Genomic DNA, 27,182 nt, shown 5'->3' with positions numbered 1-27,182 from the left:
GTACTTCACATTCTGTCAGTGCACAGTCATGCAGCTGGGTGTGTAAGGACAAGATTAATGGCTACTCCCTCACAGTCAGTCAGGTTACTCTACATATGCACATCCAAAATAATGAATCCTCTCTTGGTGAATCCCTTTGCACAAACAAAAATGTCTGCTGCCTTCCTCTCCTTATATTCTTTGCAGCAGAAGGACTAGCAAATCTTTTCTCAAATTTCATTTTTTTTCTTCTGATTAGAGGAGATCCAACAGTTCCATCCACAGAAAAGTGCCTTAGTCATAGGCACTTCTAAAAGTGAAGCAGGGACTAGATCCTCTCTGTCCAAGCATTAATATACACCTGAACAGTGATGGGCGTTTGATTTTGAAATTAAATGTCATGGTTTGACCATAATCATACTATTCATATACAGACTACAGTTTCACCCTCCATAACAGTGTGCTACATCCAAACTAAGTATAGGGAATAGTTCTTGGTCCATGACCCCTGGACTGTTTCCACAAAATGTTTGTGCAGGTGCTAGATGTCATTAGTGTGGACCTCGTGCACATGCTGGGCCATACACTTAGTATTGCTCTTTTCCTCTTTAACCCCAGTGAATCTATATACATATACATTTATTTGTGCATTTATATCTGTGCTTATACCTGTATCTATATATGTATGAATGAATACTTACTGCTTTTAGGGCTTGATGGTAGCTGAATGAGCACTTTGAGGACCTGTTACATTAGGTCTGGCTGTCTAATCTTCTGAGTACTAATGCATTATCAGTAATTTATGGGGTTAATCTATAGCTCTAAATAAACCAAGAAGTTGAGGGTGTTGGCAGTGAAACAAAAGATACAAGGAAAACCTACCTCATCTGTACTCCACTTAGAAACTTTACTGGCTGGGATCCCAGCTACACTTGGAAGGAGCTTGCTGTGCTGTTCCCAGCGCAAGGGTAGGCCAGGAATTTGCAGTTTTGAAGACACAACAACTGGTTGAGAAAGAAGCCTCTGGGTATTGGGTTCTTCAGTATCTTCAACAGAAAGTAATAAATAAGCATTAAATCTCTCAGTTGGTGATGAGATCAGTCACAGTAAATCACATTCATTTCTATTAATATACGTGGGTCTCCCTACAAAAGGTGTACAATTTTGCTTACACCAGAATTACAGGAGTACGATGAGTATTCTTCCACTAGTATGACTGTGATTATATTGGCTCTGTACAAATGTAACTACTCTTACAGGGAAAAAAGCTCCTTTAACACAACACAATGCTATGCTAACACAACTGTTGGCATATCACACCATAGGTCACATAATTTTAAGTATTTTGATACAATAATTAACACCCACTTTTAACAGTTACACCGTATGACAAGAACTAGCTTAATGCCAGGGTTGAGCTGTAAAATTTCATCAAAACCAGCACTGCACTGCTATAAAATTCCAAGTGAATCAGTTGAACTGTTCCAGCCCACACAACATTTATGCCTCATCCACAACAAAATGTTTTTCTGTTCTTCTGAGAAAAAAACATAAATGTCTGCAAATTCTCTGCTCCCACTTTAACTGAATGTTTTATTTGGAAAATAACATTTAACTCCTCCATGATGTCTTTTTTTTCCTTTTTATTTTTTGCAAGGTCATTTCCCATTTTTATCTCACTTGTCCATTATGGAAGGAAGGAGGCACCCACTCCACCTGCCTCAGAGCTAATGTACAGGTGGGAGGGTGGCTTCAGCCACATGCTGCTGTTGCTGCTGGTGTTTGGAGAGCAGCAGCAGTTGCAGATGTGTGTAGGAGGAGAGTGAAGAGTCATGCCTTGGATGATGTCAAACTGTATATGACATCTACATTCATTTAGACCCATTGCAAATCCAAAAGCAACAAGCCTGCTATGAACTGAGGCCTGAATGCCTCCAAGTTGCAGAGTAAAACTGTGTAAAACCTCTGGAATGCATTTCTGAATGAAACAGTCAAAGAATCTATATCTAATATCCTTACTATCATTACTTCATACAGTCACTCACAAATCTCTATGCTATTCTTGTTTGGATTCTTCACTTCTATTATAGCTCCATTCTATTTCAATTTTTGGGAAGTTGCTATTATTCATAGATCTCTCTATTTTTACCGTTCTAGTTTTCATACATTTGTTCCCAACAACTGGGGCACAAATTCCTATTATAGATTTCTGCCATCACAATGGGACCGGTTTGAAATATATAATGTGGCCAACATAGGAAGTGATTACGTTAGTGTTTTAGTTCAGGTTAGGAGCATGTATTTGACATGAAACTCATCTTCTCCACTTACCTCAACTTGTTTCACAGCATGAAGCAGACTCAATTTATTTTGGATGAAACTGAACTAGAAGTTTAAGTTCTAGGAGCACACCTAGTGTGCTAGTCACTAATGGGCAGGCAGTGCATGAGAGGAGTAAAGCCCAAGAAATAATCCACCAGAAACGGGGCTACAGTACATACTGTATCTTCACTACCACATGATTCACTTTACAAACCTGCTTCTACTGGGTCATATTACTTGCTAATTAATGTAGAAGCAGCAATAGCTGTACTGACCTAAGAAACAGTTATGGTAGACTCAGGTACAGCAGTAAAACTGTTTTGAGAACAGTTTCTTTTGGGTTGGGAGAGGGCAGAGGAAGAGAAAGAGGTGCTATATTAGTAAAAACATCAGCTCTGCAGACATTGCAGGTACTAACTTGGAAAGTACCCTGCTACTACACTCTGGAGGGTATTATTTGCTGGAAAAACAAATTGAAACTAGCTCCAACCTTCTAATTCCAGCATCTGCACACCTGCTGCCATTGCTACTACTTGTAAAGATAAGAAATGTGTCTGCAGAAATGCTGCAACAAATCCGACTTTTTTCACTATGAATTTGGTCTCTTCCACATCAGTTGTCATCTTCTTATCTTAACTAATCTATGTTTTAAGCTCACATCAGCAGACTGCAGCATATTTTTTTCACTTCTTAAAATTCCCTTCTCCTCTTCTCTCTAGACAATCTTGCAGATTCTTCCTAGAGAAAAAAAAAAAGGGGGCGGGGGGGAGGGGGAAGAGAGAGAGAAGCAATTCTCCCTCAGCTGGACCTGCCCTTTCCTATCACTACATTAACCTAATCTTTCTCCTCTGCTCTCCCTGATGCATGCAATTTTTGTGCTCACCTTTTCCCTCAACCTTGCTTCAATGATCCCATTCCACCAAACTCTTTATAACTGCTTTTAATTCTCACTCCCTCTTCCTCCTTCCCTCCAATATTTCCCACCACTATCATGTTGGCTACCCCAACCTGTAACCTCAGTGTCATCTCAATTCAGGCCTTACTGAAGGTGATTTCCAAGCTCTTCCCAGTCTCTTCCAGCAGTCTCTCCAAAACTCTCTGGGTTCTTATCAAACCCAGCAACTCTGAACTCCATTTCTTTTGTGTTCTTCTGCTCCTCCAACTTAATTCTGGTTACTTTCAAGACATACCCTCACTTTATATCCTATATCCATTATTCCAAAGATTAATTTTAAAGTATTTAGTCAGCATTGTCAGTCCACTCATTATATTTTTTCAGTCTTCATTTTTTTTTCTATCATATACTTACTCGTGGAAGTGATATCCTTAAATGTCTATCTACACAACACTATTGTTCTTTAAATTTTCCTTAGAGTTTATTTCTAAAAATCTCAGTGACAAAAAAATAGTCTTGCAAGACAGCAAACCTATTCAATGTGAAGCTTGTTTTATCGAACAATATATTTCTAATTGCTCCTTGAATCATTTCCCTATCCCTAGCTCAGTTTTTTTTTCTTTCTAAAAAATATCTTAAGAGTTGAGAATAAAATTATATTAGGACTTTTTTTTTTCCATTTGCAAAGCACGTAATGCATTGCTGTGGTAAAACAAACAGATAACAATACTGTGCCAAGAATATTCCAATTAAAGTGCATGTATTTATGCATTTATAAGAGCATATAGATTCAGATGTAGTGAGTAACAGTAATGTCAGTTAAAGGTACCTATCTATCCCATATGTACCTTATTTTCTGTAGTTTACAGCAGCGTAATAATAATTCCTAATAATTCCAGATGAAAATTCTATGCTGGACATCTGTCCCATGTTGTATTGTTGTTGTTTGGTTTTGTTTGTTCATTTTTTGTTTGTTTGTTTGTTTGTTTTCTTTCCTTTCATTTTTTTTTTTTTTAAGAAACTACAGCAAACAGTTCAATGATTTATGAATGACATTAGCAGAAAATAAGTTCACTACTGTGACACTGCATAATGGAATTGATGGAGTACAAGGTTTACTCATTCAAGAGCTCTAGCTAATGACAAGAAAAAGAATTCAGTGCCTACTGCCTTTCAGGATGTGGGCAAAAATGCCTCTGCTTATCAGCCTGTGTCTTATCTCCCTCACACATAAGTTGCACTGCAAAAGAGGAGCATGAAAAGTGCCAATCTATCAACTAGATGTAGGTGAAAAAAAAGAAAGAAAAAAAAAGTCCTTCAGCCCTGCAGTGTGTATAGTCACATCCCTGGCAAAAAAAAAAAAAAAGAAAAAGTTGAGGCTTAGTCGGGGTAACTTCTTATACAAGATGGCGCAGAGGACAGTATTTTGGCTACAATCCACGTGTATAATACCAGACTTCTGAGTTTCTTCATCTAAAAGTTCTACCCACTTCATGCTCTGGTCTTCCTTATTCTGCAAGCTCTGCTTTCCAGGAAGAGGAAAATCGTGTTTGTGGGCCAGATAAAACACATGATGTACTCAAAAAAAAGTCCTGGTGTGAAGTCCCAGTTTGGACTTTTAGAACAGGACCCTGAAAAGCACCATGTGTTAACCAGTTTCACCACAGATGCAGAGGATTCCTTGCACCAGATAAGTGAAGAAATAAAATCTGATTGACATTCTGCTTCAGCATCAAGTCTTACTTAAGATTTCTGGACAAATGCCTTACAAATTTTGTGTTGCACAACAAACTGCTGAAAAAAAATATCTAAAAAGTTATGGAATTAAAATATCAAATGAAGATCATCTAGCTTCTCATTGAACTTGTATGAGTTGACATATTATCGCAGCAAAAGCTGCTCTGAAACAATATGCCATTTCAGTTCAGGAACTAAATAGCCTGACATACTAAGTCTCACTCACAGCAAATAATTATCAGGGGTAAGACTGTAATGTTCTGGTTTTGTACTCTGTTCTTTCTGATGAGGATAAAAATGAATAATGTACAGCCACCTCAATCTGTCCAGCTGGATCTGTACAGCCAAGAGTTTTGACACAGTGGTAAATGAAACCTTACAGAATCAAAAAATATGTCCGGTCTGTGGACATTTCCACATTCCATTATTGGGTCCTCTGGAGACCCTATGATGGAACGTTCTGTTGCTAACAAAGCATTAGACTAGGTTATCCAGGATATTGTCAAGCCAAGTCCTAAATATTTCCAGCAAAAGAGATTCCACCTCTTTTCTGGGCATCCTATTCCAGTTGTTCTCATGGTGGAAAGTTTCTTCCTTATATCCAGACAGAATTTCCCCTGAAGCAACTCATGCCCATTGCCTCACCTCATCATGTGAGCTCATCTGCTCACAGGATACACCACTGTGTATCCTGAAGCAGAGGGTACATTTATCTTCCTTGTAATTATCTTTTAGTAACTGGAAGACTCTGAACAAGCCAATTCCTTCAACAAATCTTTATATGTCAAGTCCTTCAACCACCTAATCATCTTGGTGGCCCTCCACTAGACTATTTCCAGTTTTTCAATGAAGTAAAAATCTTAGTCTTCCCTCTCTAATTCATATGAATAATGCTCATTCTGCAGATGGGGGGCTCAAAATAATCAGACTGCACAAAAGACTGAGCTAGAGCTGAATCAGTCACTTTAACATTGCATTGGAGCTAACATTGTAAATACAGAACTTTGCATCTTCAACTTCCTTCCAATACATTTTTGAAGCAATAAATGAACATAACAACTTTAAAATTCAGACTGGTTTAATTATCTATTTGTAAAAGTCAGTGAAAGGAAACATTTTATACCAGCATTCTGTTTGTACTCAACTTTACAACTTCAGTAATGTTCTCAGCAAACCCTCTGTTGATTATAAGATAAACACACCATTGAAAGTGTTGCTGTCAAAAAACTTTTGGACGCAAATAGCAAATATGTAAAGTAAGTTGTAATGCAGTTTCACGAAGACTTACAAGGAGTGCCACACTTTAGTTCTTCAGATTTTAATATTGAGTGTAAATATCAAAAGTACTGCCAGATTACCTTTAATTTCATTTGAAATGAGCAGCTTATTTTCTATCTCCTCTTCCTCACACTCTTTGTTCTTTATGGAGTCCTTTGTCTGTAGTACCCCACTGAGGAAAATAGACATTCGTTTTTATTAATACATAATAAAAATCACTAAGCATGATGAAATTACTTGCTAACAATGCTAGATCATTAACACACCAGGATACCCACACAAGGGACATTGTATCATCATAAAATATAAAAGAGGAGGATCAAATTTCTGACTTACACAGATGGCGATACTAATGCCTACTGACATGAGTTTTGCAATTAAGGCTTAAGAGTAGCGTAAACTAAAATTCTATAAATCAGATAAACATATTTGACTTCATAACTGAAACTAGAAAATACACAAATGAAGGCAGTGGACTTGTTCATGGCAGAAGATGAGAAGAGTAAAAAAGGCATATATACAGCTGCATATCCCACAAAGCCTTAGTGGTTATCCAGGCTATTCTCAGGAGCTGTCTTAAACATCTACTTCTTTTTCTCTACCCAACTTTCATCTCCAACCCAACACCTGTACTGTATTGACACACTGTTGTGCAGGTGTTAATGATCCCACTGGAAATATTTTTACCCTTCTGTTATTTCTTACAGAAATGAAGTTTAGATGAGCTTGCTGACATTGTGTGTGTATTTGTTTCCTTCCTTTTTCAGTAACATGAGAACACTGGCCAATTCTTTCTAAATCATCACAGAAATAGTGCTCTCAGAGATACTAACTACATAATGAATATTTTGTTAAAATAGCTGACAGACAGAAGGACCTTAAAGTCAAGACTGTAAGAAAGCCCATTACTTGAACTCAGGTTTTACTGAGTACAAGAGAAGTAATCAACAATAAAACAAGAACAACTTTACCAACATTCCACAGATTAAAAACAACAACAAAACAATAACACACAACTGGAGCTAAGAGCCTGTTAGGCATCAAGATTACAGAATCACAGAATCATAGAATTGTCTAGGTTGGAAGAGACCTCAAGATCATTGAGTCCAACCTCTGACTTAACACTAACAAGTCCTTCACTAAACCATATCACTAAGTTCAACATCTGAACGTCTTTTAAAGACCTGCAGGGATGGTGACTCCACCACTTCCCTGGGCAGCCCATTCCAATCCCTCACAACCCTCTCAGTAAAGAAGTTCTTCCTAATATCCAACCTAAAATACCCCTGGCACAACTTTAGCCTGTTCCCCCTCATCCTGTCATTAGGCACATGGGAGAATAGACCAACCCCCACCTCACTACAGCCTCTTTTAATGTACTTATAAAGAGCGATAAGGTCACCCCTGAGCCTCCTTTTCTCCAGGCTGAACAAGCCCAGCTCCCTCAGCTGCTCCTCGTAGGACTTGTTCTCCAGGCCCCTCACCAGCTTCGTTGCCCTCCTCTGGACTTGCTTGACCACCTCAATGTCCTTCTTGTAGTGAGGGGCCCAAAACTGAACACAGTACTCGAGGTGCGGCCTCACCAGAGCTGAGTACAGAGGGACAATCACTTCCCTAGACCTGCTGGCCATACTGCTTCTTATACAAGCCATGATGCTGTTGGCTTTCTTGGCCACCTGAGCACACTGCTGGCTCATATTCAGCCGAGTATCAACCAATACACCCAGGTCCTTCTCTGCCAGGCAGCTTTCCAACCACTCATCTCCCAGCCTGTAGCTCTGCTTGGGGTATTGCGCCTCAGGTGCAGGATCCGGCACTTGGCCACGTTGAACTTCATATAGTTGACCTCAGCCCATCGGTCCAGCCTATCCAGATCCTCCTGCAGAGCCTTCTTACCCTAGGAAGCTAACTTAGCTAATTAGCTAACTTCCAAATACAAACCCATAGAAAAAACAGACCTGTTTAATTCCATTTCCTACATTTATACCTACTTAATGCAAGTAAGCTTTTGGGAATAAATCAGGTAGGACCTGCAAGTTCACTGATATAGAAGGAAATGTATTTAACACAGTACAAATGGTGCAAAATTAACACAACAGATCAGAAAATCTAGCCTTTGTAACTACAAAAGACACAAATAATAATGGTTTGATAGGCAATGCCAGTAGTATAGACATAGCAGTTAGGCCTTCTTATGCCACAATGGACTTCTCCACAACATCTTTCTCAGAAATATCACCTTTATTATTTACTGATTTTTTTTCCCTAACTTTCATAAACATAGAAAACTTCTAAAGAATGATGCTACAAAGTAGCACAATTAATTCAGAAGCCAAAGTAAATGACTAGTGTAACTCAACATAAGGAACAGAGATCTCCAAAACCTGTGAGGAAATACGTATCTTCCTATTTTCTCAAGGACAATTTTCATGGAGACATACATCCAGATATTTTATCACATTAGCTAAATACAAGTTAATATAATTAATTGAAGGTGTTGAGGAAGGGGTTGGAAGATAAATTAAATATTTTTATGAGGTAGTAGCATTTGATTCCCCAGCCTTAGTGCTCATCTTCCTTAACTATAAATACTTCCAGAGTAGAATTTCTGTTACAATGAAATTAAATTTCAACTTAAAATTGAATATGCTGTAGGCATACCATTTCTATCTTGAATTTTCAGGAACATTCCAGAGGACATACTCTGGTTTTTACACACTTAATTTTGAAAACAAAATTTTTCTGGTATAAATAATCATCTGCACACATAAATACCTCTTATTAGTGGGAAAAAATGCAAAGAAAAAAAAAGGAAAGCAAAGGAGGAAAACAAAAGGAAAGCAAAGGAGGAGGTAGAACAGGAAATTAGCTGAGTACCACTTAGGTTTACCACAAAATAAATCTCATGGTTGGTTGCGTATGTGGTTGGTTTCTCAACCAAGTGCTTCTACGAAACAAAATATTGCCTAAAACATGAAAACAAACACAACTGTACTGAAGTCAAGCAAAATTAAATCAACACAAAAAGCTCAGCAGCTGAGGAGCACAAAAGTATGCATAGCTACGTCTTCAATTATACATGTGTACTTTGAATACACATCTAAAAAGATCCACTGGGCATTGCAATAACCAGATACTCAATATTTAATAACTCTAGTAGTTCATACATACCTAATTTTCTGAAGATCATTTTTCATACCTTTTTAAAAGGAAGTTTATTCAATTGAAAGTCTGCTCTGACTATGCTGACTACATAAAGAATGTGGAAAGGTAGATGATAAAATGCAGATAGTCATCAGTGTATTCAAACAGTTAACTTGCAGAGCCTCTGGGCAGTTCAAAGTTCACAGAAGGCTGTTATTTTCTGAATGAAAATGACTCAATGCAGTGAACAGATAGCACACATATCTGCTATTTTAGGGCTTCATAAAAATAACACCCTCTAAAAAAATGAAAGACTAAATAAAGTGCTCTTCAATTAATTTTAAGAGATATTCTGTGAAGCCAATATTTACTTACAGAAAAAAAAAGTGAATTTACTACAAATATAATCGAATTGATGAACAAGAACTGTTATTTAACACAGGTCATTTCAGAACTACATATGGGAATGTCATTCTGTCTTTTTTGCTGTTTAAATTCACTGGAGTATGACTAATGAATTATATTTATTTGTGATATGGATATATCAAAACTGCTTGTTGATCCTAATAGGTATTTTTCAATATAGCTTTAATAATAATAGTGTCATGGTTGAAATAATGTGACAGAACGTTCTAAAGAAAAGTTGACAGAATTTAAAACATATAAAAAGCCACATGTTTAAAAAAAAAAAAAAAAGTTTAATTTTATACTTACTACAGGACTTTTTGGCATAAAGGTGAGTGCATAGTAGTTCAAGAAAGGAAACAAAAAAAAAAACAAAAACAAAACAAACAAAAAAAACTTATACCAGAGTTTCAGGTCATTTAATTGTGTCTTAATAAGACAGTGAAGTTTCGATCACCAGCTTTACCATGAGGTATTCACCATAGTCTCTGAAGACACTATTATTATAAACATTTACAGTTCATATATGATGAACACAAGATAGTGTCGTTAATGTAAATATATAACAAATGACAATTTTGTACCAGGGTGTCTTACGGTTAGGGTTTCTTTAAGAAAATAGCCGATAAATAATGCACCAATACTGTTACTAATGAAAAATGTAGGGAATCCTACACATCTCCATGAAAACACAGAAGTGCATGATCTCTTTAGTTTCAAAGATAGCCTTCATATACCATAAATATTATTTTCTAATGTACTATCCCATGTCATTCTTTGTCAAAAACACATTCCAAAACCTGAGACCTAAAGAATTGCTTCCAGTAATTCTTCTGTCTTGTAGTATTTTTCCTATCCTTTCTGATACGCATTACTTACTTCTTAAATACATTGTGACACTCCATTCTTCCCTGTTTCTAATAGAAAGACTTTCTTCTAATAAGAAAAACTTTCTTCTTCCTCCTGCTCCTTCCAAGAGCTCCATGGGTAAAATGCACTGCACTGCATTTGTAAGCTTGCATTTGAAATTGACAGGCTCCAAACAAAGTCTCCACTTTGGAAGGAACTTATAGTTACCTAGGTGGCTTCTTTTCTTTCACGTCACATAACAGGGGTGGTTTCTTGCAAGGAGATGTACTTTCTCTATCTTCCTGCTTAGTTGTTTCTGATACAGTTTTCGCAGACGATCGATTATGAACTGAAGATTTTGCACCTATGTGACCAGGGCTGGGACATTTCCTGTCACTGCTGAGAACAAAATATCAAAATGTTTAAAACTGAGAGAGTTACTCATTTTATTTTCTTTATGGATAAAGAATCATTGTCATTGAAGAAATCTAAGTGTGTTTTTTTTTTTTGTTTTGTTTTTTTTGTTAGTTGGTTTGTTTTTGTTTTTTTTTTTTAAGAAATACACTAATATCTCAGTTGATAAAAAATTAAAATTGCATACGTGGGACTTTCAAAAAATCACAATATTCTCTTTCTCATGAAGTCAGAGATAAAGCTTACAGACAATTCAACAGGAACAGAACTTGCCTAATGTTATTTTTGTTAATAAACTACTCACTTCAAATTCTTGTAACACAAAAAAACTTTCAAATATATTTCCCTGCAACCCCAGCTCTCACAATACACAGCTATGCATTTAAGCCCATATAAAATATTTTTAAATCTGTCAATTGGGACAGTTAAAAAAGTAGCACTTAATACTGTCTCTATCACAGAGAACACTGGTGAAACTTTTACTGCTTCACTGAGGCCTTATTTAGGCTAGCTGTCAGAGGGCAATTAGGTCACTTCAGATTTCTACAATCCTACACTTTCAAGAACAATTGAACAAGACAGTGCTCTGTGACAGATGAGTATTTTGTTTTTAAAGCATGAAGCTGAAACTGTTTCCGAGAATCTCATTTGAAACATCATCTATTGAAAATATGAGGTAATTACAGAGAAAACTTGGAAGAAATCTTCACTATACCCATTGACTTTTTCATTAATGTGCCCCTTGTAAAAGAAATGAAAAGCTTCTCTTTTCCTTCTCTGTATATCTCTCTAACACAAAACAAGCACAGGAATCAGTGTCCACAATTTCTGATAGAAAATCATCATTTGAAGAGGCTCTTGGTATCACATCCATTTGTCTTTTCACAGTATTCCCGCAAGAAGCTTCAGCTACAGAGTTATCGTTCTTGCAGAACTCACTCCCAGTAATTCAATTCTCCACTCCCACAATAATGACAGAATTTATAGTGGCTATTCAAAGAGCAACATTAATTTACAGTCATACCCATAAGGCCACCCCAGCAAACAACACAAACACAAATAAGAAGCTGTGGATGCCCCATTCCTGGAGGTTTTCAAGGCCAGGCTGGATGGGGCTTTGAGCAACCTGGTCTGGTGGGGGGTGGAAATGGATGGTCTTTAAGGTCCCTTCCAGTCCAAACCATTTTATGGTTCTATGATTCTATGAAATAAATCATTTTCTTCAGTGAAACCAACAGGCAAACAATCCATTTATTTCCAGTTAATCACCTAGTAGCCTACATAGCTAGATTGAATGTGAAACTGAACTCTTGTTAAATCACACACAGTAAAATCAGTATCATTCTTTGACAGTTCAGTGACCTTTTCAATAAGCATTGATGAAATCATTCCTTCCCTGTAAATGAAAATGCAGAAAAATAGACAGGTCTTCCTGGAACTATTCAGCCATTGCACAACTACAGAATATGCTACAGAACATTTAAATAAAGCATTGCAGTTAGTCAGAGGCATGATTCTGATCATAATTACTTGATTACAGGAGAGGGGGATCTTTCTCTTGCTTCCACTCTTCTGTTTCTCGGGACAGGATTTGTTGCAGGCATCTCCCCACTCAGCCGATCAGGTAAGAGGCTTTCTTTGTTCAAGTTCATCTCAGAGTATGGGCAGCTGACTGCACTAGAAGTAGAAGAAATGTCCCCTTATTTTCAGTCACTTTATAGACTTCACTCAGTTCAAATGAAATGACCTCAGAGACCAATTTTCTAGAAGTAGATGGAATCAATTCACATAGAAAAGATTAGAAAAAATGCAACAAGTAGTCAGGCTTTAAAATGTTAATAAATACACTGATTGAAAACTTCAACCTAAATGCTTTTCATATTTCACTTCCACAGCAAGTTATGTAACACAAATTTATATTACAGTGTACATTCTTGCAAACTGTTTGATGAATGTTTAGTTTGCTCTCTCATTCCTCTAATGGTATTTTATTTATAATATACAGGATGCCTTTGACTACCTCCATCTCACTCCTAATAACACAATTGTATTCCTATGGTTATTTTTCCTGCAAAGGAGGAGATTTTTATTTTGCAGTGTCTACAAAGAGACTGCATTGCAAGGGCACAATATGAGGTATGGCACACCCTCACTGCAGCAAATGCCCCATCTTTGCAATGGAGACTTTTACTCCACTAGATGTATATTTCTCACACACCTTCCTGTCGTACAGCGTTCCCCATTTCACTGCATTCCTGTTAGTGACATAATTTGACTCAGTGTTTTGTTAATGACTTGTAAATATTACTCTAACAAGTGTGAAAGTCATACCTCCTAACACCAGAAAACACGTGTTTTCACAAGGTGTAGGAAAGGGAACAACAGCAACACAGAACACACTGGACTGAACTCGGATTTTGTCTTTTGAAGTATATGTAAATGTATATTATGCATTTGGGATATTATACTTGTATGTTCACTGAGTAACCAGCTGAACGTTGCATGGTGTTCTTCCAAAGATAATATAGCAAATTCCGAAAGATATATATGCCATGACAGTGAACAACAACTCAGTTTGCAAATCTCTATTTAAGTTAAACATGCTTTATTTGGGGTTGATGAGCTACTACACTAACTATTATCTAAAATTTCCTACTCATCTGTATTATTACAAGGAATTCTATAATGTTAAAATGTTTAAAAAAAAAATAAAAATCTGAGGATTTAACTTGTTTTCTTTCAAGAATACAACTACCTGTCTTTCCATAAACCACTGCAATGTTTTGTTTCACTGATTTCCCAACAGAACTGATATAAACAAGTCTATCTTGCCAGCAATATGCCTTGCCACCTCCAAATTACAAAAAATAAACAGAAAAACAACAGCTTTAATTATCATGTTCATTCTACAAAGCACAGCATAAAACAAAAGGCCTTTTATTCAAAATATGCTGTACATCCTCCTTCTCCTTTACCCATGAAGCCTTGGATTTACGGTGAGCATGAATCAACTCTAACCATGAGGTTGGTCCAATATTAGCAATCTAATTTTGGTCTTACCAACATAAACAAAAAGTTGGTGGGAATTTACATTTCCCTCAGCACTAGCATAAAAGGAAAAAATTTCTTAACATTACACAGGCTAAGTCAGTCAGTCCTTTCTGGGGTTATCAAAACAAGAGTCAAACAGAAAGTCTGATTTTTTTTTTCTTTTCAGACGGTTCACTTGAACAAGACAATATCAACATTTTAAAAATCCTTGTATAGCTGTTCTGAACTTGAATTGTGGAGGAAAAACATGTCAGCAGAATGTGATTTCTGCTTTTCTAATCAAGATCAGATTCCCCTGTAATGCCATTCTAAGCAGATGGTGGTCTAACAACAGCTTGCACCATGTTTATAAGGGACACTCATCCATCCCTATGTGATATAATGAAACACACCCAAGTTCCTTCTTCAAAGGAACTTGTTGATAGTCCCAGCACTTCCTATGAGATAAAGGCACTGAAGTGTTTTGGCATGAAAACTTTCACACCAGAAGTTTATACAGCAGAATGAGCTATAGCCAAATGGGTGGTTGGACTCTAAAGCACTCCCCTTGAAAGAGGGCATTTTTTGTTTATGAATTTGTTTTAAAGACTTTGAGCAGCGTATATAAAGAAAAAAATAACTTAGAGCATTTGACTTCTATTTCTAATTTCTCTTAAACAGAATTCAGCATTTCACTTTAGATTTGTTTATATACTTCTACTTACTTTTATTTTTGTACCTTCTATTTTTTTAAAAATCTGTTTCAGGACTAGCATCTGCCAGATGTCTTAAAAGAACTAAAAGCCAGGAACTGAAGCATGGGGAAGAAAAAGACGAAGACTAGGGAAGTGGGGAATTTGTTTTATATTCTTAATCCTTTATATTGCTGCGTATATCACAATGACATCCTTTTTCCCTTTCAAATGAAGTACAAGCTGAAATATACAGGCTCCTATGCAGAAAACAGTTTAAGGAGCCAATGCCAACGGGATTTAAGTACTGGCTGTGACAAACTCATACCATTGTGATAAAATATAGTTATGTGAAACTCAGCAATATAATGGTCCATCTCAGTTCTGCTACTGCAGCAAGGTAAAGCGCGTGATCTTCTTTTGACTTCCTGTGCTCACAGGGATGTTTTAAGGCTTAGCATTTTTAAGCAGTTAGAGGGTGTTCCAAGGAAACACTAAACACAAACAAATTGGTATTTAACTTCAGGTATGTATTATTAAACAAGCCTTACGTCACAATGAAATCTGACACTACAACTTCATCTCCAGCAGATCTTCTGTTTGCCAACATTGTTAATATGTTTTAAAATAAAAAGTAAGCACAACCCTCAAAATTTAGTTCTCCATAGGAATTTGTTTTTTTTTTTTTTTCTTTTTGTGCTTTTCCATTTAGTAGTTTCCAGAAAAGCAGGTGCTGAATGACAATTTCAGTCAACAGAATTTATAATATTAATGAAGTTTTGGAGCACTAAATTCAGATGAGTTTTTCTTTGTAATTAATCCTTCCAGTTGATGTAACATGTTAAAAAAAAAACTCCATAACATTCTTTTGATGTTTCTGTTACTTGAGGCAACAAAAAGAACCCTCATGATTTCCACTGTCAGTTTTGTTTCAACAAAACACAGCATGAATGAACCTGTGTAATGAATTAGGTGGCTTTAGATCAATCAGTACATCCTCGTGAATCTCAATGCCTCCAGCTTTCAGTTCAACATAACTTGTATCTACAAAGACTAAAAAATTTATCTTGTTACTCATGCATAATAGAAGTATTTGATTTATACATGACTAAGTTTTAGAGGCAACTCAACTCAAGAGCTCAAAAGTCTTGATCACGAGGTTATTAAAAAAATAAATTATGGTTTTTAAGTCTTCTCTCAACTTAAACATTGATTTCCGCTCCAACTTTTGCTTTGCACAGTATTTGTCCCTAACACACTATTTGTCCCTTTCCAGAACTGTCCAGTGGATCAAATGTGTAGAGGTAGCATATCCCATTTGTGGTTATTCTGCAACTGTTCTTCAGTCACTCATAGGTTATATCTCTATGTATAGCTTAACACATATCTTGCTTTTCAAAAGTTCAAGGGTAGTAGAATAAAACTGGGCCACCAATGGGGTCCTTGAAACATATTTTTTTCCAGGTATCTGGAGATGCTCCAGTCTTCAAGACAGCAGTATGCAAAGTTTCTGAAACACAGAACACAGTCTCAGCTACATATAATATTGCAAGGGAACTTAGGCCACCATTCTCCCTTATCCTAAAGAAGAAGAGTAAGGTGTTACTCTGGCAAAGGAAAGTTAATATTGAATTATTTTTTAATTATATATATTGTTAGCCCTTATGACTTTGGCAAACCTAGGTGAAACCAGAGACAGCTGTCCTGGTTTATCTGTACTGGTTGCAAATGTCACCAACTGCAGTCCATGATGCAACTTCTAGGTGCAGGTTACTGCCAAGCACTGTGAAGGGATGAGGTTATATGGCAGCTCCAGGAAAATTCACCCAAATTTGACTGAACTATCTTCCTTGATGGGTCAAACAAGTAGATTGGACTAACTGATGGGTTAGACTTTTTCTACAGGCTACACTCCGATGATTGCATCTGCTGGTGGCGATATGCGATCAGTAAGACATCTTCAGTAATAAAGTGATTACAAATATCTGGGGGATGTATTCTGTAGCCTCAATGCAAACTCAGTACTCCACTTGGTACTCCAGGACAGATCTGTACAATGCATGCTTTGCAAAGCAGAACAATCTTGAGAAGTATCATGTACTGTTTGACTTGTTGACTGCCCAAAAAGCACAGAAAGTAGCAGAGCAAACTGTGTTCTTACTTTTCACCTGTAGAAATTCTATCTGAGTTAAATACCACTAGCATTTCTATGAAATAGCTGTAAAATTATCCCTGAATATTGTATCTTTTAATTAAACAACATTTTTATTTTGTGAGAATTAATTTTTGTGTGTGTGTGTGTGGTTTTTTCTTTCTTTTCTGGATTTTAACTAAATGATGTCTTTACTTCAGTTGACTTTACGAAAACATTTTTAACTATTCTGCAGAAAATTATACAAGTGTTCTCTATCACAATTTACAATATATGTTTATCATTAATGCATTCTTTTTTAAATAAAGTTCCTCCAACAGTATAAATCTGAGTCAACAATAGTTTATAATCTATTTGGCTTGAGACAATAACCTTAACATAAAAGAAAATGAAACTGGAGACTGGCATCAATATCAGATGAGATTTATTTCAGCAGATGCTGAGCAAGTAGATGGAACATCCTGCTGAGCTGAGGCTTCCAGTGCTTCTGCACCATGGTTCTCTGAGAACATAGCCTCTATCACAGCACATTCAGTTCATTTCCACATAATGGATGTGAAGTTTCTGATAAAATGCTCTCCAAGCTTACATTTTGGTCCCTAAACATTTCAGCATATTTTTTATTTCTTATCATGTTTATTTGATGGTTGGAACAGGCTTCTAGTTAATACAAGTACAGAGTCACTAGTATGAAAGTGGTACCATGCAAATTTTAGCTTGTGTTCTTTAACAATGTTTATGCCATTAGTTATGAATTACAAATCTATATTTTTCCCCATTCTAACTGCTTGAAAACCATGACAATTAAGAACTGCTGGCTAAAGTAGATTTGATCTTTAGTTGAGAGTTGACCCAAAACACTAATGACCTGTTTACAACTGAGTGTTCTTTGCAGCTTGGACTTGAAAATTATTGCATGCATTAAACATCAGAAAGCACACAATTCACAATCTATCATAAATATGCAGGTAATCTGCATGATGCTACCAACTTACACACCAGTCTCAGTTTCAAGCGCCCAGCACAAAATCCTAGATCAAATGGTGATAGATAGCAAGTCCTTATTAACATCAACTTTTCCAAAAAGTAAATGCTTTAGCCCCACTACATAATTAATTACCAAGCCTTTCATCTGGTTCCTTAGAAACAAGCTCTCAAAATGCTTTCAGAACTATTTAGCATTTTAAATTATCATCTTTTCTGCACACAGGCATTTATGCTGTAGATAGATATTGCACCTCATAATGAAAAGAAAAAAAAGAAAAAAAAAAAAAGAGATAAGCATGGTTAAATACATTTCAAGGCTGCCACAATAGAAGAGCCAAGGGATTGCAACCTGATGTGGATAATTATACCAATTTCAAAATGTCTTTGTTAATTCAGGAAAAAAGTAATGGTACCATTGTAGATTCTGGGGGGGTGACCTGGACCCTCAAATCTAGACTCCAGATAAACAACAAATTAATGTTTCTCCTCAGAAATGTTCAAGGAAAAAAACAAAAACCAAAACCCAAAAACAAAACCAACAAACAAACAACAAAACAAAACAAACAAAACCACCCCACCACTAATAAAGTTACAGAAAAAGATATTTATAGTGGTAATTTATTTTCTATTTAACAGCAAATTTCTCTGTCTTATGGTCAAAAAAATACCTTAGATTATATTTTCATCCTTTAGAACTAACAGTTAACATGTAAATAACAGGATTGCTAAGACTATAGTAAAAATAAAACACAATACATTGCCATGAGTTTATTACTTTTCTCAGTATTCAGTATGAGTAAGTATAATAACTTTAAATAGCTTGGAAAAACCTAGTTATAAAAGCAAAGAATACATGAACTAACTAGACATACCTCTTACTCATCCTTTCCCTGTGAAACGTTAGAAGTTTTAATGCCAAAGTTTATTTAGAGAGAAGCTCACAAATGAAAAACTTTTCTGACACATTCACATACAGTTTCTTTTCTTTTAAGTTTCAGCCTTGGGCTGACTGGTTATGTTCACGTGATTTTAAGTAATTGAGATAGCACATGTTAAGGAAGATAATACCCTGAATTTGAAATTATTGCTTTACACATCAGATTTATTAATAAATCATACAAGACTCAGTCTACTGGAATATGAAATAAAACAAGTTTCAGTTAAGCAACCAGGAACCTTTTTCAACTCAAAAAAAAAGAACAAGTACCTCTTAAGCATCAACTATATTATTTATGCCTACTGATTAAGATCAACAAAGCTTCTCAAAAGGGAAGGCAGAAAAAATGAAATAGTAATAGTAATAAAAAAGAACACAGACAGAAAAAGACAGAAGGAAAAAGGTGAGAATAATCTGCAAGACAGACATGGTCTGTACCATGATTGAAAGATCAACAACACAGTTCATACTGCAGCCAGTTTTTTTTGTTTTTTTTTTTTCCCGGAGCTATCCTAGCCACATCCTTTCCTGTAGGTAAAGGCTGTTCTACCTCCTAATACACAAGCACAATGCCTCTGCTGTATATAGGAAAGAGCTTCTTACAAGAAAAGATGCCTTTTGCAAATTAAACTTGCAAACATGCAGGGGATTTTGCTGGCAGTTATCTTTGTTAGGGGTGAGTAATGCCTTGAACCAGTGGTGATATGCTATCAAAACCTTGTAACCTAATTCTCGCCAGCAGGACATAATTCTGCCACCAAAAATGCAAAAAAGATTGCAGTGTTTTCTCTTGAATCATGGTAATTTGATAATATTCTTGAAAACCATAAACAAATACATTAGCAAGGAACAATCCTCTAGCCATATGACAGCAGAAAGCACAAAATGGCATGGCATTAGAGGATCCTATGACTGTTTAATGGTAAAAAAAAATCCAAGGAAATGTTTGGAAACTGATTTGCTAAAAGGTTACAGGATGCTATTTATGATATTTAATTTCCAACATATTGTCTTAATTGTATTTCACATACTGAAACATTCAGGATTCATATCATATTGTAAATATTTTAAAAATAGTACCATTTTGACTTAGTAAATATTCCCATTTATTTTGTCCCTCTCTGTCTATGCCCCAATCTATTCTCCCATGCAACTGTGCTCTTTGTGTCAACTCTCCTTCAGGAGAGCCTGGGATGTTCACATTTCTGTATTGTATTTCAGAAGGTGCTCAACAAAAGGATCTTCAGAAAAACTAGGTATAAAAAGCAAGTTGTTCAGGCTGTAATTTGGGAATATTACTTGGAATTTTTATTTTCAGCATTTTTCCAATCCGACAAGCAAATCCTCACCCCTACCAACCGAGCAGAACAAAAACATCCGAGCTGTAAAAAAAAAAAGCTGAATCTATCAATTGTGACAAAAACAATGTTTGACAAATCTTATCTTGGCACACCCTGGTGAAATGAAGTTACAGATTGCTAATGTTTATTTCAGCAGGCTCACCATGGCAACTGAAATCATCGCATATTTAGGTTTACAAAATTTAGTATTTTTTTCCAGCTTGGATCTGTTTTCTTGTGATCAGCAATTAGAAAAAAATGTGTGCACACATTACTAAATTGAATAAAATCAGTTTCACAGCACATACCTATGATGGCCGATATGTCTTGCTCTTTTAATGTGCCCAACTCCTTTACATCCTGCTGTGGGACACCCTCCATGCTCTAAAGCTTCCACTAACTCCAAGGGACCTGTATGTCAGGGGAAATTACATGTGAAATTACAAAAGTTATCTAGTTTTTAGAAGTTACATTAAATATGCAGGGATACTAGAATATCATATTAAACATGAAGAAGAAATAAGTAAACAAAACTTTAAGTAATTAAAAATGCAGTTTGCAAAAGCATGATGGAGATTCAAACAATCTATTTCACTGGAGAAATAAAATTACTCCGAGTAAGTTTCTACAGGAGAGCCGTATCTGTATAAAGAATGTAATTCTTAAAGGAACTGTAAGACTCAAATTTATCTTCTATTAATTACATGAAGCTGGAACCAGGTTGTTTTGCAAGAGCACAGACACTCCATTGTTCTTGAAGACAGGGAACTGTTCATAATGAGTACTGACCTCCATTTTTAGCTTGAATTTTCCAGTAAGCAAGAGGCTGAAAATACTAAAAATACCATCACTTGTCACTTGGGAAAAGAGACCAACACCCTCCTCACTTTCAGGTAGTTATAGAAAGCAATGAGGTCTCCCCTCAGACTCATCTCTTCCATGCCAAACAACCCCAATTTCCTCAGCCATTCCTCTTGTTTTCTAGTCCCTTCACCAGCTTCATTAGTCTCTGCACACACTTGAGCAACTCAAAATCCTTCTTGTAGAGAGGGGCCCAAAACTGAACACAGTACTCATGAAATCACAGAATGGTCTGAATTGGAAGGGACCTTAAAGACCATTTAATTCCAATCTCCCTGCTGTCAGCACGGACACCTCCCTGTAGATAAGGTTGGGATGCAGTCTCACCACTACTGAGTACAGAGGGACCATCACTTCCCTAGTACTGAGGGCCAGGCTATTTCTGATGCAGGCCAGTATGGGATTGACCTTCTCAGCCATCCAGGCACACTGTTGGCTTGTGTTTAGCTGTCTGTCGACCAGCATCCCCAGGTCCTTTTCTTCTGGGCAACTTCCCAGCTACTCTTCCCCAGGCCTATATCACTGCATGGAACTGTTATGACCCACAGTCAGGATCCAGCACTTAAGCTTGTTGAATGTCGTGTAACTGGATTCAGCCCATTGATCCAGCATATCCAGATCCCTCTGCAGAGCACCTACTCTCAACCAGATCCACAGTCCCACCTAACTTGGTGTTGTTTACAAACTTACTGAGGGTGGACTCAATCCCCTCATCCAAATCACCAATAAAAATGTTAAATAAAATTGGCCCCAATACTGAGCTCTGGGGAACATCACTGGTGTCCAGCCTCCAAGTGACTTGAACTCCATTCACTATGACTCTTTGAGCTTGGCTATTCTGCCAGTTCTTTACCCAGTGACCTGAACACCTGTCCGAATGTTGAGCAGACAGTTTCTGCAGGAGAATACTGTGAGAGATGGTGTCAAATGCTTTACTAAAGTACAGGTAAACAGCATCTACTAAACCCTTCCCTCACCTACTAAGCAGGTCATCTTGTCACAGCAGACCAGGTTAGTAAGGCAGGACCTGCCCTTCATGAATCCATGCTGGCTGCTTCTGATCGCTTGATTGTTCCATTTGTGCCATGTGATGGCACTCAGGATGATCTGCTTTATAACTTTCCTTGTGTCCAAGGTCAAGCTGACAGGCCTGTAATTGCCTGAATCTTCCTTCCTGTCCTTCTTGTATACTGTGTATTCACTAACCTCTAGACAACTGGAACCTCCAGTTAGCCAGAACTACCAGTAAATTATCGAAAATGGCTTGTTAAGCACTTTGCCAGCTCCTTCAATATCCTTGGATGAATTCTGTCTGGTCCAATAGACTTATGAACATTCAAAACATGTCCAGAAGTATTTTTAACAAATGCCACCTATGCTAATGTTACAACACTGTAACTACACCCAAGACCCAAGACTTCTATAGGCTTTAAAAGGGTGTAATAGAATTTTATCTTTTTTACATTTATTCAAAATTGATGCCTATAACATACCAAGTTAGTGGACTCAGAGGAAGAGATAACCTGCTATAGTGGCTGTTGTGAAGGACAGTCTTGCCTCACAGTCCCATTACAGTTCTTTGAAGGGGTCAATAAGTACATGGTAATTCAAGACCCTTGGGTTGTGACATACAGTTCCTTGAAAGCATTGACTCAGTGACCAGTAACAGTTAAGGAGGCAAATAAAATGAAAGGATTTACATTGTGACTGACTACAGAACAATACAGGATGTTACTATTCTACTTTATCTATTGCTTTCTTAAATATTTCCTGCACATCTATCTGGTATTTCAGTATAGCAAAACTGACAATCTTTTTGTCCATGTTGACCTTCTCTCAACCCAGATATGAAGTAGCCTCCTTACAAGGAATGACTAAGTAAGGTAAGACAGTTCCAGCCAGAAACAAAGTAGATAAACAGGAAAATTCTGGAAGAACGGGTAGGTTCAGACAACCAAGCTACCACATGTAGCTTGAAGATATGCAGTCTTGTCAATAATGAGACATAATTTGGTATCACATTTATGTGTTGCTTGTTTACTGGCAGACAGACTGATAACTGGATCAGTTGGGATCCTGTAGAAATAAGTGAAATTGGACAAAAAAATAAAAAAGAAAAAAGCAGTATCCGTATTTGAAAATTCATCTTATCACTTATTGTAGAACTGGAAAGTGCATCTGCTGAGTGTTCAAAAAATATTACAGTAACTTCTCCATTCCTATTTGCACATACTGATGCAAAGAATCTGAGCTTCTACACGGAACTTCTTTAGGACTTGGCTTTTCAAGCCAAATTGTCTCCAGATCTTCAAGAAAACTGATCCAGTAACTTGACCACCAAAATATTCCTTCATACAATTTTCATAGCAAGACAAAAAAGTTCTTCATATAATTCAGAAGTACTCAAAATCAGGCAAGATAAAATTTAGGTTAAAGCAGGGAAAAAAAGCTTTTTTTTTTTTTTTTCCTTTTTCTTAAGGAATCAGGATTATATTAATTTTCCCATTTGCTTGTATCCAGTGATAATGCTATGCACTTATTCTATGCACAACATAGAAAAAACATGTCCCAAAATACAGAAAAGCTTACTGGAACAAAATCAAAACGTCTAAATATAAAGTACTTTCCTCTGTTCTGTTGAATATCTACACTTGTGTGAACCCTTAAATAATAAGATCAGCTTCTCTTCAATTTTGAAAAAAAAAAAAAAAGAAAAAGCTGATTTTTTTGTTAAAGAGTCATTGAAGCATAAAAATAATGTAATTAGAAGGCATGTGCTAGAAACAAAATTTCCTTGGAAACAATATTAATATTCTTATGCTATTCTACATTCTATACTATATCGTACAGTAGTAACACAAAGTAATACTGTTGAAAGAATACAGTAATCATCCAAGCCTAATTTGGAAGAATGTATTATTCAGTAATCACCCAATTTTAATAGTGTTCCTGCAGTGAACTACTCTTTTTCTATTTAAAGAATGGTTACTTCCTCTTCTGTCATATTGTCCATCTTCCTTTCTCTTCCTAACCTAATATCAAAATATCACTTCCTATAATTTCATACTAGATGAACAGTGGCTCCTATGTGACCACCTAGAGGAAACAACATATTCTATGTGAAGAACATTTGCAGTTTTGTTTCTTTTAACACCTCCAACAATATGAAGTTATGTGTTTTACACTCCCACCCAGGTTAAAACAATTTTTCTCCAATCACAGGTAATAGAAATGTCACAATCTTATTCATTTTTTTTGTGGTATGATAGAACTTTTATTTATGAGGCCACATACTACTTTTTCCCTCTGGACTCTTCCTTCATTGAGTATACAGGATGCACATCCCAATTTAAGAAGCAGAGATGCAGCATCCTATTTTCTCCTCATTATTCACTTTGTGTTTTGGCACTTACGGCACTCTATTCAGACTCTGCTTTGAAGGCAGAATGATTAACTTCCTAACAGGCAGTCATCACTGCACCACTGGAGTGCTCAGAAAACTAATGAATATACTCTGATCTCACTCTTGATAGGAAACATTTCTTCTTGACATTTTAGAAATGCTGAACTGAGGTACAGAGATTTTCAGGTAATACATTCACACTTTTTGTGTGTGCCTTATCCCTGTTATTTTGCATTCAACTTTTCAAAGTACTTAGTGTTGTTCAGCATTTCTTATTTTCCAAGCACAGCTCTTTCCAATCTCAGTTACATCTGTTAACACTTATGCAAACCATACCTCAGAGTCACAAGTCAAGTACCTATAATGTAAGCCCAGAAAAGAGCATTTGGTTAAAAATCATCTGTTCAAAAGTTTGTCTAAAGTGTTTTCACTAACTCTATCTAGAAACACAGTGGCATAGGCTGGATTATCTTTACCACCAAAGTGTCTTCTCCCTGTAACCTCTAATCTCATTTATGACAGACCTCCCATTTCTTCAACAAGCAAAACAAAATCCACAGAGAGGGCAAGCTGATGAAGACAGTATTATTATTGGTACTATGCTTCTGTTTGATTCATCTTCAACATGGACAGCATTTTGTCTCTTTGCTTTGCTGAAGACGAAAAGGAGCAGGAGCTGGTTTTGAGGATTTGACACAGCACTTGAAAGGAGCACCTTCTCAGAGCAGTCCAGATTCCTCTGTGCTAAAAAGCACACCAAGTTTCAAGAGGACGTAGACAGAAGATTTTAAGAGTAATCCCCTAGCCCTACTGAAGTGCCACAGCATTCTCATCACTGGTTTCAAGGGGGTCTGGATTTCACAGAACAGATCTCTATTAATGCTTCAGGTTTTGACTCTAGTTCTTATACACACAGGCAAACATTGTATTTCAATTATAGTAAGGGCCAGTAAAACTATCTATGAAACATTGATTAATTAGTGACATTTCAAATTATGTTGATTTTGCACTAAATGTCACATTTACATTACTTTGCATATCCTAGTTGTTACTCTTCCTTGGACAACACTGGCAGAAAAAACATTAGCATGGTACACAGGCCTTTTAACATCTCTACATTATAATAGGATTTCTCTTACTAAGTGGGGGCTGAAGAGGGTGTCCTGTTTTTGTACACCAGCCTGCAGGATGGATATCAGGGCTATCTACATCAGTCCAATAATCATAAATACTATCCCAGCCATCAAAATGGACCTAAAATTAAAAAAGAGAACAATGCAGTTTAGATGAGAAAGATTCTCTATACAATCAGTTCCCCTGAGTAATCTCTAGAAATGCTAACTCTGTTAGACAAGTTATTTTAAGAAAATTATGGGTGTTACAGAGAAGATACATAGATATTAAATTATGGACTCAGATACACTTTCAGTGAAGTAAGGAGAGAGGTGTCATTTGGTTATTTACCATGTCTTACATCATCAGGCTCAAATCCTTAGAGTAAAGCAAGACAAGTTTAGTTCTTACATTAATAATTAAATTAAGCATGAAATGCTGCCTTTTTTCCTCTCAATGCCATTTAACCATCTTAAAAATAAGTAAGTAAATAAACAGCACACAAATAACAATCTTATTAAAATCAGACCATACAAGTTAAGGAGTTGAAGCTGAACAGAAAACAAAGTGTGTGACATCCCAGAAAATCACCAGTACGTGGTATATATCTTTTTCAGACAAAAGCTAAATGTATTCAGCTCTTAACCTCTGTACTCATAAAAAAACTGGCATGCGTGTACACACACTCATTCTCAAATAGAACACCTTCAACATATGCTCTAGGGACAATTAAAAAAAAAAACAAAAACAAAACACAACACTCAAGAAGCTACAAATCCTATCATATTAATAAACTAGACTTGAGAGGGTTCCCCCTCCCCCCCATTTTTTTTTTAAATGACCATCTTAATGCTTAGATAGAAAGTGACTTCTGATGACTCCCTACCACTGACTAATTTAGGTTCAAAATGGAATGTCAGCTGCATTTCCCGCTTGAAATACAGATATGCCTAATAAACCTCTAGCAACTGCAAACACAAATATCCTTCATCTCCATCTAACTGGATATCTGGCATATGCCAGTCCTAACAGTCAAGGGCTTCACTGAGTAAACTGCTTTTGTACAATAAGATAAAAAATAATTCAAGCATACAAGTTCTGGAAAATTGTAGTTTCTTAAAAATACATTATCTGCAATTAATCCAATCTAAAGTCCATAATTACAATAAACTTCAGTATTGCAGAAGTTACTGACAAGGCACAAGAGATCAGGGTTCATTTTTTATATCTCACTGGAATTATATCTCTCTCTGGAATTTTACAGAGACAGATTCAGTTAAACCAGGTCAAATATTTTACCAGTCCTAATACAAATATCATAGCAGCCCTTCAACATTTGATTATTAAATCATTTCTCTCAATAAAGTAGACAACTATTTTATATCAACTATTCCCAAAACAACTTCCCAACATATTCATTTCTTCTCTCTTATTACCTATGTCAGCACGTGCAACTTAGAGGATAACAGAACAATCTCTTCCAAAGGATTTATATGTATATTAATCAGTGAAAACAATGAGTAAAAGCTTAGAAGGACGCAACTAAATCACTCTTTTGCTTAATTTTACAACTATAGGATTTTGTTTTTTTCTAAGTACTCATCAGAAACTCAAGCAAGATGATATAGTAAGACAGAGAAACTT

The 27,182-nt window shown here is 36.3% G+C and overlaps 1 protein-coding gene across 1 annotated transcript in view; it reads right to left on the bottom strand.

The window, feature by feature from the left end:
- L3MBTL3 (L3MBTL histone methyl-lysine binding protein 3) overlaps positions 1–27,182 on the bottom strand; it is a 78,441-nt gene that overhangs the window by 4,089 nt on the left and 47,170 nt on the right. Inside the window, exons 15-20 of the mRNA XM_084284971.1 lie at positions 25,565–25,679; positions 20,470–20,572; positions 12,554–12,700; positions 10,838–11,008; positions 6,292–6,383; positions 862–1,025 (exon numbers count right to left, since the gene is read on the bottom strand). Of these exons, the coding sequence (XP_084141097.1) occupies positions 862–1,025; positions 6,292–6,383; positions 10,838–11,008; positions 12,554–12,700; positions 20,470–20,572; positions 25,565–25,679 (792 nt within the window). The remainder of the gene's footprint in view (positions 1–861; positions 1,026–6,291; positions 6,384–10,837; positions 11,009–12,553; positions 12,701–20,469; positions 20,573–25,564; positions 25,680–27,182) is intronic.

The sequence above is a fragment of the Netta rufina genome, assembly GCF_964035555.1.
Source record: "Netta rufina genome assembly, chromosome: 3".
NCBI lineage: Eukaryota > Metazoa > Chordata > Aves > Anseriformes > Anatidae > Netta > Netta rufina.
This window is presented reverse-complemented; position numbering and strand designations above follow the sequence as displayed.